The sequence below is a fragment of the Chelonoidis abingdonii genome, chromosome 4, assembly GCF_003597395.2.
Source record: "Chelonoidis abingdonii isolate Lonesome George chromosome 4, CheloAbing_2.0, whole genome shotgun sequence".
Taxonomy (NCBI): Eukaryota; Metazoa; Chordata; order Testudines; family Testudinidae; genus Chelonoidis; species Chelonoidis abingdonii.
In genome coordinates, this window is record NC_133772.1 from 141979347 (window position 1) to 141996854 (window position 17508).

At 39.7% G+C, this 17508-nt stretch overlaps 2 protein-coding genes across 5 annotated transcripts in view; one reads left to right on the forward strand and one right to left on the reverse strand.

The window, feature by feature from the left end:
- Positions 1 to 621: 621 nt before the first annotated feature.
- On the reverse strand, positions 622 to 16514 carry KLHL28 (kelch like family member 28). Of its 4 annotated transcripts, none has more exons than XM_032796566.2 (6): positions 15839 to 16512; positions 12922 to 13027; positions 10180 to 11078; positions 8884 to 9327; positions 5415 to 5623; positions 622 to 4718 (listed from the first exon to the last, which is right to left on the reverse strand). In XM_032796566.2, exons 2-6 carry the CDS (start codon positions 12961 to 12963, stop codon positions 4555 to 4557), a joined length of 1758 nt encoding a protein of 585 aa, XP_032652457.1. In that variant the 5' UTR covers positions 12964 to 13027; positions 15839 to 16512; the 3' UTR covers positions 622 to 4554. The 4 variants fall into 4 exon arrangements, with proteins under 4 accessions (XP_032652457.1, XP_032652450.1, XP_074921827.1 ...); XM_032796559.2 differs by having other exon boundaries at positions 15835 to 16512; XM_075065726.1 differs by lacking the exon at positions 5415 to 5623 and having other exon boundaries at positions 15839 to 16514.
- TOGARAM1 (TOG array regulator of axonemal microtubules 1) overlaps positions 14829 to 17508 on the forward strand; it is a 90140-nt gene continuing 87460 nt past the window's right edge. Inside the window, 1 exon segment of the mRNA XM_075065864.1 lies at positions 14829 to 14844. Coding sequence (XP_074921965.1) covers positions 14829 to 14844 — 16 coding nt within the window.

A 17508-nucleotide genomic window follows, 5' to 3' on the forward strand; every position in this document is an offset into this window, starting at 1 on the left:
GGGAACACCCCTCTCCTGTACTTTGTTGCAGGCACATTCACAAGTGGGTGTGTGCTTGCTGGAGCTTACTCCTACGCACCTTGTGAAGTGTGTGGGGCAGGGCCTTACAATGGGACAAGACAAGCAGAGATTGTGGAACTTCTCTTTGATTAAAAAAAATTTCATATTTTAAAAATGTCAATTGAGCATGTTAAAATGTAATGTTTACACATACAAAGAAAAATGCACAACTTTTTAACTCTGCTGCCTTGTGTGCATGCATGGTTATTCTCATGACATATCAAATATTGTATTTTATGTGCATACGTACACACATAGAGATCACAGTGTCGCTTGAGTGACTGTGTGTGGGGAGGGGTTACAGTTTTAAGACTACAGAGGAGGCTTTTATACTGAAGCTACGTTTTGAGTCCTTTCTCAAAAGCCACATGGCAGACAAAGGTCAAGAAGAATATTTCTGAAAATTATTCTCTCTCTCAGCTTAATCCATGATTGGGAACTGAGGCCTCAGACCTAAATTAAGCCTCAAACCCCTTAAGGGACCAAATCATATGGATGTCATTGTATTTAAAAGTAGGATTAAAGCTAGCATGCATTTGCATTCACCATCCAGCCAAAATGTAAAAATAAAATCCTTTTTCCCCCAGATTTATTTAGTAAACATTTCACATTAAATGAAATACTGTTACAACAAATTGTTACAGAGCATTATCACAATAGCAAACAAACACTATTAAGAACAAGAATGCAAGTTATTCAGCAGTTTTTTCTTGAACTCAAATGCCACTTATGTAAACAATAATGAAAACAAAATCCTGCTGCTAAAAAAGGTATACACATAACACTGTACATACACAGAATTACATTTCTCATCTGAAACTCACAACCAAATCACTCCTCACAAGTCGGAGTACAATACAGTCCTCTCTCTACAATGGTTCTAAATCCAGCTAAAAGTTAAAATTCTCCTTGGGTTTAAAGTACAGCACAGGACATAAGGCAAAATATAGGAATTATCATCCAGTTCTTTGAGTTTTAATTAAACATCAGGAATTTAAGGCAAACTTGGAAATTTTTGCATTGTTTCATATAAATGAATGAGGACTTACAGATGACAAATTCACAAAAGCAACACTTAACTACCTCCAGTAAAACAGTTAGCTATTTGGGACTTCACAGATGCATACTGGACACATTTGTCCTCTCAGAGATTCAAACAGGATTATTCCAAAATCAAAGCATTTCTAATAGCAATGACTGTCAGGAAACTTGCATATGGCATTTTATTAAGTTTCTTCTAAATATCTGAGTGAAAATCCAATGACTTATGCACATACAAACTCACATCTATTTTAAAGTGCTTTTAAAAAAATAATTTTGAGTGATTAAGAAATAGAACTGGATGATAATTCAAAGTTGTATGACATCTCATTTGAAGGTCTTAGCTTTCAGATTGCATGGAAGTTGGTACTGGCTGTAATAGGTTTATTTATTTTAAATGCTAAACTGATTGCTGTGTCAGATCTCTCTAAAATGGAGCACTTCGGTGAAGAGCACAAGCAGCGCCCAAAACAGAAAATGAACATGCCATATTTATTAGTTTACATCTCTAAACTTGATAGATGTACAGCATATGTGAGTATTCTGCATCTTACATTGATTCACTTCTATCAATATCCAATCTAAACAGAGCTGCATCTAGAAACAGCAGGATTTTTCATTAACTATTACTTCTTCCATTCTTAACATCAAACCCCCACATTGAGATGTTGCTTGGGTTAGTACTCTAAATTTAGCAATAGGCTGGATTAACCTCAGTGTCACGTAAAGTCTATTTAATATAAATCAGTTTCACTATAGCCTAAATAAAGGGAATAATGTACACTGCTCTTGTAAAATGCTTTGAGATCCTTAAATGAAAGGTGCCAGCTAAATATTGAGGAACCATCACCATACCTCTCAGACAGGAACTGTTCTCTTTGTATTGACACCAGACCACTTAGGTCTGCATCTTGTGCCACTTTCTACAAATGAACTTTGTTTACTAATGATTCAACTGAGACTTAAGTCTGTATTTTATGGAGTACTCCTGTAATTAATCAAACGCCTAAAAAAGTTCAGTACATACTGAATTACACAAAAAACGTGTAGCCAATTCAAAGCATAAACTCAATTAAATACGGCTTTGCAAACTAGGTTCCTGAGCATTTTTATCTCGTTTAGATGCGGGATAAGATACTCCTTAATTCACAAAAATCAATGGTATCGCTATGAAATTGTAACTGGAAAGCAAAACAGCATATGTAAACATTTAGCTTGGGTATTTACTCGAACAAAATGAAAAGGCGCCTCGACAGCAGACTAACATGATTTTAGTTGTGACCTGTTCCTAAAACCGCTTTTCTCTGCACAAACACTCCATATACAATAGAGCTACCTGTCTTCTATCAACAGATCAACTGGAATCATTCAATTATGCTATTATTGCTATGTAACTAGAATAAGCAATAGGTCATTCAAATAAGCAGCATATAAAATGCTAAATTTGTCCTTTGTATTTGCTTACAAATCCTGCTGTATTCTACCAAGTTAGTAAAGTATGAAGAATATTTACAGGATTTCATAATTCATGCAAACATTGGTAAAACATGATTTTTTTATGGTTAAAAAGACAGTTCTCTCATTGTTTAAATCTGAATGTTAGCTTATGGAAGAACAAGGAAAACTGCAGTTTGCCTGGTTGCAATTAGTTTTACAGAAACTCAGAATAAATTAAGTACATCCAGGACACCTTATTTTATGTTCTTATAAATGGCTTTTTAAACAACTTTGTCTAACATTATTGCACTTTCAAGAATAATAGTATGTGGATTTTAAGAGTGAGGGGAAACATACATTGGATTATTATGTTAAAATCAGGACGGGGGCGGGAATAATCCCAGAAGCAGAAAAATGTACCAAGTTACCGGAATTGCAAGTATAAGTACAAATATCAGAACAGAATGCAAGATAAACATGATTCCTTGCTTAAAACAGAAAGAAATATTTAGTAAAACATACTCTAGTAACCTAAATAAATATTTATTCAGTTATTTATTTTAAATAAATGGCCATCACATAACAACCTCAATTTTTTATTTATCCACTCAAAGCTTAACTAAATGTAGGGTCATCACTGAAGTAGACTTCTTCAGATTCACATTTATCACAAGAACCAACCTTCAGGATTTAGTTACACAGGATATCTGCATAGTATAACCATGCCTAGTGCTTTTTATTCAATGTGATATTTTTTAAAGGCAAAACTTGTCTAAAGAGGCAGAAATGCATTCTTCATCCAGTCCATATTTAGAAACTTTGTGAAAACAGGAATATTAAACTAGATCAACTGAAAAATTTTAAGAGTATGTTGTGTTATTACTGACACTTTTCATAAGCACAAATTAATCAAGCAGATAGAGAGAAACAAAATACACTAGAGAACAATCAAAACAAATCATGCTTTATGCATACTGCACTAGATTGGTAACAGCCTTGTGGTAAATCCTACATTTAGCACCATTTTGATACCTGAACACTCTGTAAAAGCAATCATACATTCTTAAAAAAAAAAAAAATAATAAAAGTTACAAAGAAATATGAACACAAGTCTGCTAGGACCAAGGATGGGATGGACACATCTTTCTAAATATTTACACCTACGCTGTGAACTCTGCTGTGCTACTTAAGAAAACCAAGGCATTGTTGATGAATTAATCCTTTAAAATTTTCTTTGTATTATGATTACAAGCACACTGCAGACCAGGTAAGTAATTTCATCTAGCATTAGTCCGTCCACAACAAAAATATAGGGGAAAGTTAAAACGAGTCAATTGATTGCAATTTGTTTTAATAGATTCAAAAATATAATAAAAAAGGCATTAAACTTACCTTGCAAATGTATTAATTTAAACAGTCACCCATGATAATTATCCCCAGGCCCAAACACATTAAGCAAGTAACAGAGGAGAGTGCACAGGCAACATACTATGGCATTTATTATTTACAAACCTTGAGATTCAGAAACAAGGCAGCCCTTTAGTTACTATTCATAAAAAAGATTGTGAAGCACTGGCATTTTCTCAATATGAACACACAGCCAGACAACTATGAACAAACAGTCCAGTCACACAACATACTCAAGTATCTTTCATTCCTAGCACAGTCAACTGCATGTTTCATAGTAGGAAGAGGTAAAAGCTCTAAAAAGTGAAAGGATACATTAGGTTTTCTAATCCTATCCCAGGTATCCTAATGTTAAGATAACCATTTCATGCCAGTAACAGGATGTAGTCCATACCCTAGATTGGCAACAAGTTTCCATTTGTTTTGTTTTGTGTACTTAACAATAACTAAAGGCCAATTTTTGGGGAAAAAAATCCAACTCTGTCAATCAAATATTCACCCCATTCCTCCAACCCCAGAAAATGCAGCTTATGGTCTCCATGAATTGGGCATCTTTTCAAGCAGAAAAAGTTCCATCTTCACATTAGGTCCACAAGTTCACACTTTCCATCAAAGTGCAGTCAAACCAAAATTGCATCGACAGTACATCATACCAGCAGAGTCCAGCCAGGTATCCAGGATAGGGTCATATTTCTGTACGGTGTTCAGATAGGATGACCCTGAGTGACCTCCGACTACATAAAGGTAGTTATCAATTACAGCTGCACCAACTCCTATTAAAGGGAAAAAGATGCAAAATTCATTAATTTCTGCTAAATTATATTTTTATTTTTAACCACCTAAAATGGTGTTTTTAAAAACGGCTTCATGTAGGTGAAAAATCTGTGCCCCTTCAGATCCATGTCTCCTTTACTGAATCACCTTGCACCCTCCCTCAACAAAAAACTGACTTCCTTTTCCCAGTCAGACCGGGAGGAAGGGATATGTGCTACTGAAATGCCTGTCCACAACCAGCTGCTTAGGATAGTTCTACTCCCATTTTTACTCTCGTTCACAAAGATATTTAAAAAAAATGACATTTTCTACCTATCAGTATTAGTTATTGTCAAGGTTCTGCCATCTTTTGGTTGAAAAGTATTTGAGCCCCCAGATAGTCCCCAATGACTTCAAATTGTCTACTTCTGAATAAGGTACGACTCAACATGAGCAAAGGTAGTATAATTTTATAATAATTAGATTAGTAATATAAATGCTCTTGTAATATATTCACACAAAACAAAAGATAAATCCAATATTTAGTCATACTTTCACCTGACATCACATTGTTTCAGTGATCTTTAATCTACTCAAGGAAAAGACACAACTGTCTGAAGGCCAAGTCCTGCCTCCTTCTATCAAGTCAACTAGCAATTTTGTCTCTAAGGACACCAGGAAAATCTCTTGACCGTCTCAGCATTTTACATTCCTACCTGTTCTGGGTTCCTTCATAGGTCTACACACCGTCCATTGATTTTGATGTGGGTCATATCTCTCAATGCTTGACAAGTGAGACACCCCATTGTGTCCGCCCACTACAAAAATGAAGCCCAGCATGACAGCAACACCAAAGTTTATCCTTTTGTCTGCCATTGAAGCTACTGTCTCCCATGAGTCTTTACTTGGATCATAACGTTCCATGCTGCAGATACAAATAAACAACTTGTAAGGCTTGGGTTTAATGACATTTGTTTGCACTGAGTTTTATACCACAAGAGACTTATCTACATTCATCAGGGATTCCTAGCTTTCTTCTCTCTACTAAAAAGTTTGCTCCATTATGCAAGGCAATGAGAAAAAATGTTTAGGCTAATGGAAAAATTCTGCAGTCTAACTTCTTTTCATCAAGGCTGGCACAAAGAAGATCTGAAGCCAACATACTCAACAACAGAAAGATCAGCCCCTCTTAGGATCCTCCAGCAAAATAGAATGGGCATAACTGAAGATTCAGCCCACAATATTGCCAAAAACATTTTAAAAATATCCCCTCATAGCCAAACAATATCGTTCTGCCTGTACTCTGAGGTTATCAGATTATGGTCATAACCACAGGATACATTTTGACATGAAACAAGGCAGAGTGCGGGGCTGAGCATTCTTGTGAAGGACAAGTGCCACTGTAATTCAAGTAACAACCACCAATAACAGGGAATCTGAACATTTCACAACTCTGCAATGGAATTTAACCAAGAAGTCTTTCATGCTCAAGATTTTCCCATCTTGCCCCAACACCAACTGAGACTGGACCGGGGTGGGGATGAAAATGGGAAAGGAGTATTCATCAAGAATGGCAACACAGGGGTTGGAACCCCAGTCATTGAACAGTAACGGAGGATGGGACATGTCCTCACTTCAGGGTAAATTTGAAAGTAACACGCAGTCCCACAAAACATACCTCTTCAGTGCTGAAGCTGTTGAGAAGATAGAGTGGTTATTACAGACACAGGAATGCAGCCATCCCTTACCAGATGTGCAGTGCCCGTGACATGGAGGGAGTGGGGAAGGAAAGAGAGGAACAGGGAACCAGGAGTAGCAGTGCACAGAAGGCAAGGAGCTTATTTAAACATCAGCCAGCTTACTCTATCGTCCAGGGCTTGTACGAGCCTGATGACCATGTCATAACCAGGGTCCATAAATAGGGAAAACAAAGCCACTCAATCAAAAGGGAACTTTAAAAAAGAGAAGCTAGAAATACCTGTCACAATTTCAGTAACTCCATAACTGTGAATGATACTGGCAATTCCTCTGTGACAAAGGAAAAGCTGTTCAAGCGACGAATGCATGAGAAGAGTAAGATTATCACAACCGTTCAATGCTGAGGTCTGTTTTTAGCATTTTTCCCTTAAAATTTACATTGGTTTAATACTTAAATATGTATACTTCACATTACTCCAGTGATTAATGTAATAGTTCCCTCCCTGCAACATTTGACAGAACTCACCTCTAAGAGACCTATGCAGTCTCATTCGTTCATCAGCTGAACGGCACCTCCTTTGTCACAAACTAGGGGTCTGATCCTTTCGCCATTTAATTCAGTGCCAAGAACTTCAACAGCAGTAGAACCAAATGCCAAGTCAGCAATGCCCAACTAGTATATTTATATATATTACATTCAATAATTTTAAATATTGGTAGTTCACAAATGGCCAGATTCTCCATCCTTTCGCTGATTATCCTGCTGTTTTAAGTGAGTCTTCTTTTGCTAGCTTGCCTTTTGAAGAGAGACGCCCAGCAGTTCTGCTGCCATTGTTAATGAGGCAAAGTTTGTGTAAGCTGCATCCTATGGCCCTAATCCTGTAGCAGGATCATAGATTTCACAAAATTTAAGACCAAAAGGGACCATTAGATCAGAATCTTGACCTCCTGCATAACACAAACCATTAAATTTCACCCAGACACCCCTAAATTGAGCCCAATGGCATTAGTCCAAAGGAGATTAAGCTGTCGTGTGCCACAGGCAGGGAACAGGGGACACTGAGGTGTCAACAATACCGTTACAATGGCTGGGAACTGATTAGATGGGAGATGCCCAGCAGCAGATGAGCCCTGCTCCATGCTGTCAAGGAAGGTAAACCCCCCTTGGTCCCTGGCAATATAACCTGGGGTAAAATTTATTCTTGATCCCAAATCTGGTGATCAGTTAGACCCTGAGCATCTGAGTAAGACATGTCAGGCACCTAGAAAGAAGATTCTTTGCATCACATCAGAGCACTGATCCACCCAATCTGCTGTCCGGCCTCCAGCTGAGCAATCTGATACTTCAGAGGTAGGCAAAACAAACCAACACACATCTGGTCACTGTGCATCAGGAAAAAAAAATCCTTCCTGACCCTGCAGGTGACTGGCTGAAGCATGAAATTTGATTATAGTTAGGGTGTTAACACTGAGCTACAAGTGTTATGAGCATGGTGAGGGCAATGCAAGCAGTCTTGTTCTTGCCATGGCCCAGGAAAAAAGGGAATGTACAGGGGATTCACAGGCAGAAGGGATCACGGACCAAGATGCATGTGGTGAGAAGTTGGCAACTGAATGGAGCACTGCTGACTTCTATGGAACTCCTTATGGGGATCTGCATGCAGGACTAGGGCCTGTGATTGTGTTTGGTTTTGTGCTCATCCCCTTGTACTGGAACTTTATTGTTAAACTAGTCTAAGACCCCAGTTCAGCAAGATACTTGAGTACAAGCCTAACTTTTAGCACATGTGCAATCCCACGGAAGTTTCAATTTAATTATGAGCTTGAGTACCTTAGTGAACTGGGGCCAAAAGCATTAGGTAATGGCCCTTTAGAATCTGCTTTTTTCATACTTTGGGTAAGTACCTAATGTCTGAAAGATGCACCATGAATAAATATTTGGGAACACCACCATTCTGGAACTTTAGCTGGAAGATGGTCAACATATATGTTTTAAGAATTTAAGATTTCAGCCAATAGAATTAGAGAGGACCTGGAATCCCAACCATGTGGATTCCAGGTCCTCTCTAATTCTACAGGCCATAATCTTAAATTCTTAAAACATACACATTGACCATCTTCCAGCTAAAGTTCCAGAATGGTGGTGTTCCCAAATACTTATTTATGGTGCATACATATATGTAAAACATTTACATCTTAATATTGTTAGCATTAAAACTTTTAAGCATTTATATTTTTCTCTTAAGATTTGTATTAAAGAAAGGAGCTGCGCTCTTAGCTAGAACACTTCAGTTGTACATTGAGAAAAGATTCCCCAAATGAATTATCATGTTGATGCAGCAGAACAAGAACTAATGAGGCCCACCGTGGATTACCACTGATCTTGCACAGAATCTTTTACAAATGGCTGCTGATCACAAGGTAAATATTATCACTGGTTTTCCAAGTTCATATTATTTTGATCCTGCAGACCTCAAGAGTACATACCTGTTCATATGGGCAGGACCATAACCACCAATGGCATATATCATTCCATCCAAGACAGCAGCAGCAAAACAACTTCTTGTTTTACTCATTGGGGCCACTGGTTGCCATTCCTTAACCTTTGGAATGTATTTCTCTACTGACTGTAAGTAAGATTGTCCATCATAGCCACCTAAGGCATACAGTTCTCCTGCTAGAACCACTACTCCAAGAGTACTTCGGCTCTCGTTCATTCTTTCGAGAGATGTCCAGGTATTTGTATCAGGATCCCAGCATTCCACTGAACTTTCATGTTTTCGATAATTGATGCCTTGACACATGTGGGTTGCAATCCCTCCTACAACATATATTTTCTGGTCCAGGACACATATTCCAAATTCATAGCGGGGAATGCTAAGAGGTGCCAGACCTATCCAGGAGTCTTTCTGGGGAAAATACATCTCAACACTGGAGAAGAAATAGAGAAATTGGATTAGGTGAAGAGACTTTACTCTTTGAAGCTTTGCTAAGTCCCACCAAGAAACAGAACTCTTTTTGCTAATGCACACAAAGTTTGGAAAATTTCAGACTAAATGGTTTTAAGCAACTGAAAACAGAGGATTGTAGGAGAAAGTATAAAGCAACTTTAGCTAAAGGTGTAGCTATACTACTTACAATCAAGTACTGAAAGCACTAAAATGTAACTTACAAAGTTATACCATCTCAAACATCATCATTTGAAAAATAAGAGTTAGCAGTCCCAATTATACATTCTGGTTAAGTATAAGGTCTGTTTTATCCCACAAATAAGGCTTTGCAGGGCGCACATCTATGACACCTAAACTACATTTTTACTATTTGGCAGTCTAGACTGGTGATTGGGGCGAGTAACAAAAATTGTATACTGAGTAAAAACCTGAAAGGGTACCCAGGCAAAACCTGAGTGAAAATACCTATACTGTTAACAAATTTCATATTTAATTACATGCAACCCAAACTATCTACTAAGGCTTTGCAATATTTTACACTGTAGAAAAGTTCTCAGCACAAATAAGGAGCATGTATCAAGGAAGCTCATATATAAGAATAAAGAGCGTAGCATGCTCATCTCTGTTCCTCTGATGTTTTTTAAATTTGATTTTTAGTCATTTGGCTGCTCATGAAAGGAGCTGATACGCTGATACACAGACAATGTCAAGACTGAAGCCCTTTAATTACAAATTAAACAGTTACAACCCAAAGACTGTCTCAACCCTGACCTGGAGGGGCATGTTAATGCATAGCTTGTTAACACCACTTAGTTTCACCAATACTCCTTACCTTTCCAAACAAGCAAATAATCCAGCTTTTCCTCCTACAGCACAAAGTACTTTAGGAGCACAACGTGGTCGTGTCGTCAACACAGTCTGATGGGAAAGTCTATGCTCAGGCATAAAGTGGTATTTCAGGGCTTCATTCAGTAGATGTTTACAAGTATGGTCATCACGAATAAGATGGTTTGCTTCATACAACCTAGTAAGAAACTTAACACTCAGCAGTGGCAACCGGACACAGTGTAGCAGCTGTGCTAAGTACTTCTGTCGCTCCTGCACATCGTACTTGATCCAAGACTCCAGTGCATAAAAAACTGTCTCTTCTGTGACTACATTCAAACAGTCATTTGAAACAATTTCATCTAATTCAGCATGTGTAAGCTCAAAAAATTCTTCCGTCTGACAAACGTCTTCAAAATTCTGACAAATGTATTTGTTAGCAGCCAAGTAGAGGTCATGGCAGCCGTACGTCTCTGCAAAACGAGAAATCCCAATGCAATTGCCAGGATCTAGCTGGCTTTCAAGAAATGTGCAACATTCTTTTAGTACAAGTTTGATCTGAAGAAGATTTGCAGCTGGAAGAAGTGACTCTACGGTGTCCTGCGAGATAAATACAGTCCCTGTGTATGCATATTCCACTATAGCCTGCAATGCTGCCTCGTCAATGCACTGGAACTCTACCTCGGAGTTCTCTTTCTCTGAAAGATTTCCAGTGAACATGGCTTTGAAATACGGGCTGATGCTAGCAAGTACCACTTTGTGCGCGTGGATCTTGACATCGCCAACTCTAAGGATAATGTCACACAGCTCATGATGTTGGCGAAGGAGGTTCAAGCCTTGCAAAAGCTGTTCAGAATGTAAGTGGGTTAAGTTGGCAAGCATGTAGGCTGGAGACGACTGGTCCATCTGTGACAAACAAAATTTGAAATATGTTATTCAGCGTTTTATTTTAAAGAGTTTCATTATCCATTTTATTTAGGCCTCTTAAATCATTAAACAGACAACGTTTTAAAAAAATCAAATTTATTTTTCATCATTCATGCTGTTATTTTAATTTTGCATTATGCTCCAATGGACAAATAAAACATGTTTTGCTTTCTGATTTTCACAAACTAGCAAAGTGCTTTTCTTATGCACATTAACTTAAAGTCAAAGGTATTCTTATTATATTTTTTAAAAAGTCTTTCCTTTACAGAATTTGTATTTTGGGCCTTACCTACTTAATAGTGTGTTTAAACTGGGATTCTGCATCAAATATACCCTCAACACAACCACAGTGATGGAATAAAAACAATTAAGAGACCATGTTCATTTTTACAGAGCTTTGAAGTTCATAAACTTATCAAAGTAATATGAGCTGAAGATCACTACCCTTTTCTGTCAGGTTGATGCACAAATGCTCTCGTCTGAAGAAATCTGCCTAACATCCATTTGAACGTTTCAAAGTCAATGAGCTCTACTGATATTTCTCTTTAGTGAATACAGTGGAACCTCAGAGTTACGAACACCTTGGGAATAGAGGTTATTCATAACTTTGAAGAAAATGTTATGGTTGTTCTTTCAAAAGTTTACACCTGAACATTGACTTAACATAGCTTTGAAACTTTACTATGCAGAAGAAAAATGCTGCTCTCTTTATTTTTCAGTAGTTTACGTTTAACACAATACTAAACTATTTGCTTCTTTTTTTTTTTTTGGCTCTGCCTGATTGTGTACTTCCGGTTCCAAATGAGGTGTATAGTTGATTGGTCAGTTCATAGCTCTGGTGTTCATAACTCTGAGCTTCTATTGTACTAAGCAAACCTTGTGAAGAGGAAACAATTACTACACATGTCCTTGGAGGACAGCAGGAGCCATGCACCCTTCAAAATTTAATATTCTGCAAGGAAGTTCAATATCTTCCTCCTTCCTTCATGTGAGCACTGGGGAGGATTCATTATTTAATATTTAGTAAGTGCTTTGAAAACTTCTAAAACATTACTAAATTAAATTATCGTAGTTTTAGAAAAGAATGGGAGTGCTTATTTCAGAATCTCTCCTTTCAGAAGAATTTCTAACAAACAATTATAAGGGGCCATTCTGCCTACAAAACTATTTTTCTTATTGTGACAGACTGACAATATCTTGAACAAACCTTATGGAATTAAGATAAACTTTACTGAATTAAATTAAACCTTACTGAATTAGGGGTAATACTTCTGAGGTACCGTATATTAAAAATGCAATTGTGTGCTATGGTGGCATTGTACATACCTTCTCTATAAGGAAGAGGAGCTGCTAATGTACGTCTCCTCTGTTATCAACCCCTTGAAGCCACCGCCTTGGAGAGGCTCACATATACCAGTTCAGATTGCATTCTCTGGGGACCAAAGGCCAAAGAAATGGGTTTTGAATAATTAGCCTAATTTTAAACTGGCTCATGGGCTTTCTTCCTGAACCAGGAAATGGATGAGACTCTGGTCTACAAAAGATCTCAATCCTCCACGTAGTGTTGAAAGGACTGTGTGCCTTTTTTTGAGATGAAGTTGTAATGAATTTGTAACCACAAGGAATCCCCTTGGGTGGGGGAGGTTGGATGACTGCTCCTGCCAGAATCCATGTTAGGGTGATGTCTTGTAAACTTATTTGCATGTGTGTAAGTTCTTTTATTGTTTGTAATATGTTTTCTTAGTAGTGCTTTTTACCTTAAGAATAAAGAAGGCTTGCATAGAAAGTTCTTTGTAGTACTTTATAACTGTAGCAAATATACCTGTGTTAACCGTCTCTGAAGAGGAAGTAAGCAGGTGTCCATCAGCAGCCTGTCTGTACTGGGGATAACACGGTGTAGGCAGGGAACCGCTCAGCCTGGCAAAACCCTGGGCAGAAGGCAAAGAGACATGTTTCCACCCAGAAAGGCAACGGCTGGGGAGCTGGAAGCCTGAGAGTGGATGCCCAGGTTGGACCATTGAAGGGAAATTCAGCTGCAACTGCACTGAACTGTGACACTTATTATTTATTAAATAAATATAACACCCCTAGCCACTATTCTGAGTATAATTGTTTGTTGTTTTTATAGTTATTGGTTCATAAACCACAGAAGTAACTCTTTTGTTTACTATTTTATTGCAGCCAGAATTATTAAATTTGTGGTTGGGAAAAAGAGTCAGACTGCTAAAAACTGAGGCAATAGAATTTCCTTCTCAGATAATGATTAGACAGATTCTACCCTTTTAGGCTACATCCAGATGTGCTTTACCAGTACAGGAATACTAGCATAATATACCAGCAAAGTGCTCCTAGTGAGGATGCAACTATACACGCTTTTTACCAGTTTAATAAAACCATTCCCTACAAATGAAAGAAACTGGTAAAAGTGCACATATCCTGGCACAGCTGCATGCATGCTAAGGGCTTCTGGTTGCACAAGCTATGTCAGTCAGGAATCGCACCTCTTTGCACCTCTGACCAATACAGCTCTAGGGGCAGAAATCTGCAGTGCAGACCTGGCACTAGACTCTGAAAGCCCACTGAAATCAATGGGCTTTGAGGCAAAATTTGGCCAAATAATTTTAAAGTCTGATTTTGCCATCATTTCCACTTATTCATGCACAGTTGCTCCCAGCATCAGCCATAGGGGTCATGCACAGAGGAAGGAACAGACTTCTAAACCTAGATACTGTGCATAAGAAATTATGATAAATCAACTGGAAGGAAACAACATTTTGAATTGTAAACTTTTCAAGCATTCCATTGTGTCCCCATTGTTATACTACACATTTTCACCTCTTCCTTGTATTTAAACAAGCTAAACAATGGCAGAAACTACAACTGACAGATCCACTCTTGTTCATGACCCCAGACAAAATACATATGAACATTGTGCCCATCAGATTTCTGAATTTTAAATAAATCAGATTTTCATCTGTTAAACTGACTACAACGCTTCATCATTTTGCTTCCTGTCAACTGATACTAAAAAGTAAGGACTTGTGGTCACTGGCAAGTTTTTCTTCACCACTTTTATAACTCCAACACCTAATTTGCAAAGCAGAGCACCGGTGAAGTACTGAGTCTGGAGGGAGACAATTATCTGACAATGTTTAAATATAGGACATAGCAGTCGCTAGCAAAGAGGTAAAGAATTACAACCAAAGTAAAAACAATTTTGTGTAGGAAAATACACAAGTTTACCCCTTTCCTATTATAATCTTGTATCAGGTTTTTAAAAAAACCCTTCACCACAATTCTCTGAAAACAAGATTGTGACAATTGGTCACAGAACGGTCACTGAATTTGCAGTATTCACAAGCTTAGTGATGCAATCTAGCAGCTAAATGCCCTGTTTCTTTTCTTTCCTTTATTTAAGTGTATTTGTTCACAGAGATTATTTTTCTTTGCCTCACTTCCTAATTTTACTCTAGGAGTATGCAGAATCCAATAGACACATGAAGCTAACAACATCCTAAAAGACGATTGCTAGAGAACCAGAATCATTAGTGTGATATGGAATAAGTCCCAGACCCTGCAAAAACTTGTACACATAACTTGGCATGTGAGCAGTCCCACAGAATTAAATGTGACTACTCACATTTGGGTTTACCACACATAACAAAACCTGTAATCGTCAAATAAACAACAGTGCACAGAATCTGTATATCTTTACTTAGCTTGTTAGCCATGAAGTTAGAACAAGGTACGTTCACTAGTCAGAGAAATGTGTCTATTCAAATAACTTGCACTTAGCAAAGCATGGTACTGTTCCTATAAAACATTTAGATGAACTGTTGAGTACTAGTCCCTTCTAATGACAAAAATTAAAACTGAAGTACAATAAATGCCAATAGAATTATTGTTAGGAACATCATGATTATCTTGGAAAAGTTCTATTAAATTTGCTTGACCTATAAATTATCCTCTTTTCACAAACAATATTATGTAATGACCCCCAACTATCTACATGGGATTTTCTTTACATGGGAATAATAGGAAGTAAGGGCTCAAGTGCTTATTCCAGGTGAAGGGAGCTTTGAAATGCCTCCCCCAAATCCTCATTTGTACCATAAAACCTTAGAATCACAGCACATGTCCATCTAGGTCTTCTCCTGTCCAGCAGAGGCTTGTTTCTAATGCACATTTAAGAGCTTCACCAAGTTTAATTTTAAGTTTCTCAAGCAACCACAATGCAGTACATCGTACACACGCACTCCTTGTGAGTCAAATTACAAAGAAAAAAATGCCATCCCCAACATTGTGTCGCATAAAACCTTTGTTTGTGCTTCTTAATTTTATTCTAACTCTGATATACACCATAATATAGAAAAGGGATTATGCAACAAATAAACCACCATTTCAGACAGAAGTTTACAGCTGAAGAAATTAACAGCAAATTACCTCTTATTTAACTCCCTCAGAGGCACAGCTTTGGAAAATATGCTAGAAGGACACACATGTGGCCTCTGGGTACCACTACAATACAAATAATATTTCTATATTGACAATCTCCTCAAACTATGGATTAGTTGAAACCTAACAGGCTTGTTCCATTTCTAGATTCTACCAACAAATCATAGGACACTAAAGACAGAACTACCTTTGTCCCCTCCAGACTAGATTACTGAATGTTCTCTACTTAGGGCTATTCTTAAAGACAACTCTGAAGATTCAATGATAACAAAAGGCCTACCTACTTGGTGAAGTGGCATGATGTTAGCATACTGCACTTGTTTTTCCAGCTCTGCCTTGCTTCCCAATCTACTTTCAGGTATAATGCAAAATGCTGGGTTTGGTCTAAGAAGCCTCAGTAGCAACATGGCAATTTCCTAATGGAACCTTTTTCATCAGAAAATGCCAATTCATCAAAACATTCCATGAGAATGAGACAATTTTGACAAAACAGCCAAAAACCAAAAAGGCTTCCAATGGAATCCTGCCTCATTTCCCACCAGCTCATCTTCCTGACTCCTTGGCAGCACGGGCTCCAGCTACCCTGGTTGCAGCACAGTCTGCCGGGTGCCTTGCCCCAGAACTGGGGCTCCCAGCCTGGCTGGCTGCTGGAACTCTGGGCCGCTGGGGGAGACTCAGAAACATTTCAAGAAAGCCAAACAGAAGCACCATTTTGACTTTTCTAAATGAAGTTTCAGAATTTCCATTCTGCAGGACAGGGCTGCCCAGAGGATTCAGGGGGCCTGGGGCAAAGCAATTTTGGGGCCCCCTTCCATAAAAAAAAAAGTTGCAATACTATAGAATATTATATTCTTGTGGGGGCCTCTGTGGGGCCTGGGGCAAATTGCCCCACTTGCCCCCCGCCCTCTGGGCAGCCATGCTGCAGGAAATTTCATTTATTTTGGAATTTCCCACGGCAAAGGAATTTCGTTTGGGATCCTGGATCTACCTTTGACTGAGGCTCTGGCGACCTTTGTAGGTTGCCGTCTTACTGCACAGCATCTCAGTGTCTTCTAGAGCCGAGGCGGGTCTGCAAACCCCAGGACTGGCCCGGGGCACGCTCAGCGGGGAGCGCCCGCCTCGGACCCGGCTCGCTCGGGCGGCGGTGCCAGGCTGAACCCTGGGGGTCGCCCAGCGGCACGGGGCGCTGCCGCTTCCGACGGGCGTTGCACAGTGAAGCCAGGGGACGGTCACGGCCCGGTCCAACTGAGGAAGATGTCAGGGGCGCGCGGGCGGGAAAGGGGGCGCCACAGCACAGTCTGACAGACGGCGGGGGGGGCCGGGGGCTCACGCGTGCACAGAGCCCCGCTCCGGCCCGCTCCCTCACGGGGCAGCCCCCGGACGAGCTCTGGGCTGGGGGCGGGCGCCGGCGAGCGGAAGCGGAGAATGCAGCCCGCGCCCGACAGCCCCGACCACCGGGGGCGCTGTTCGCCGCACCACGGGCTCGTAGCGGGTTTGAGTGCGTGGAGACCTGCATCCCTCCGGCGCAGGGGCCTTTTTTCCGTCCGCCGGCTCGCACTCACCCTGAGTCATGAGGGCGAAGCCGACGGACGCAACAAACCCCGTGCCTCCTCTTAGACACCAACACCACAGGCCTTACGTCACTTCGGGTCCTCACCCAACCCGCGGCCCCGGAGCGTTGCCTTTCCCAATGGCCATTCGGTACAGCCTCCATCTTTGGATCACAATACACTATAGCCTCACGGGACCTTGCGCATTCACCCTTCAAGATCCCGAGACAAAATCATCCCATGGTGCCTTGCGCGCTCCTTGCGGCTACAAGTGGCGTCGAAGCGCACCTAGGTGAAGGTCACGTGACACTTCCCCCCGTTTTTGGGCCGGGGGCCGGCATTTGATCTCGCGCTCTAACGGGAGGTGAAAGCCTTGGTTCATCCGTTCCGGCCGCCCCTTCGAC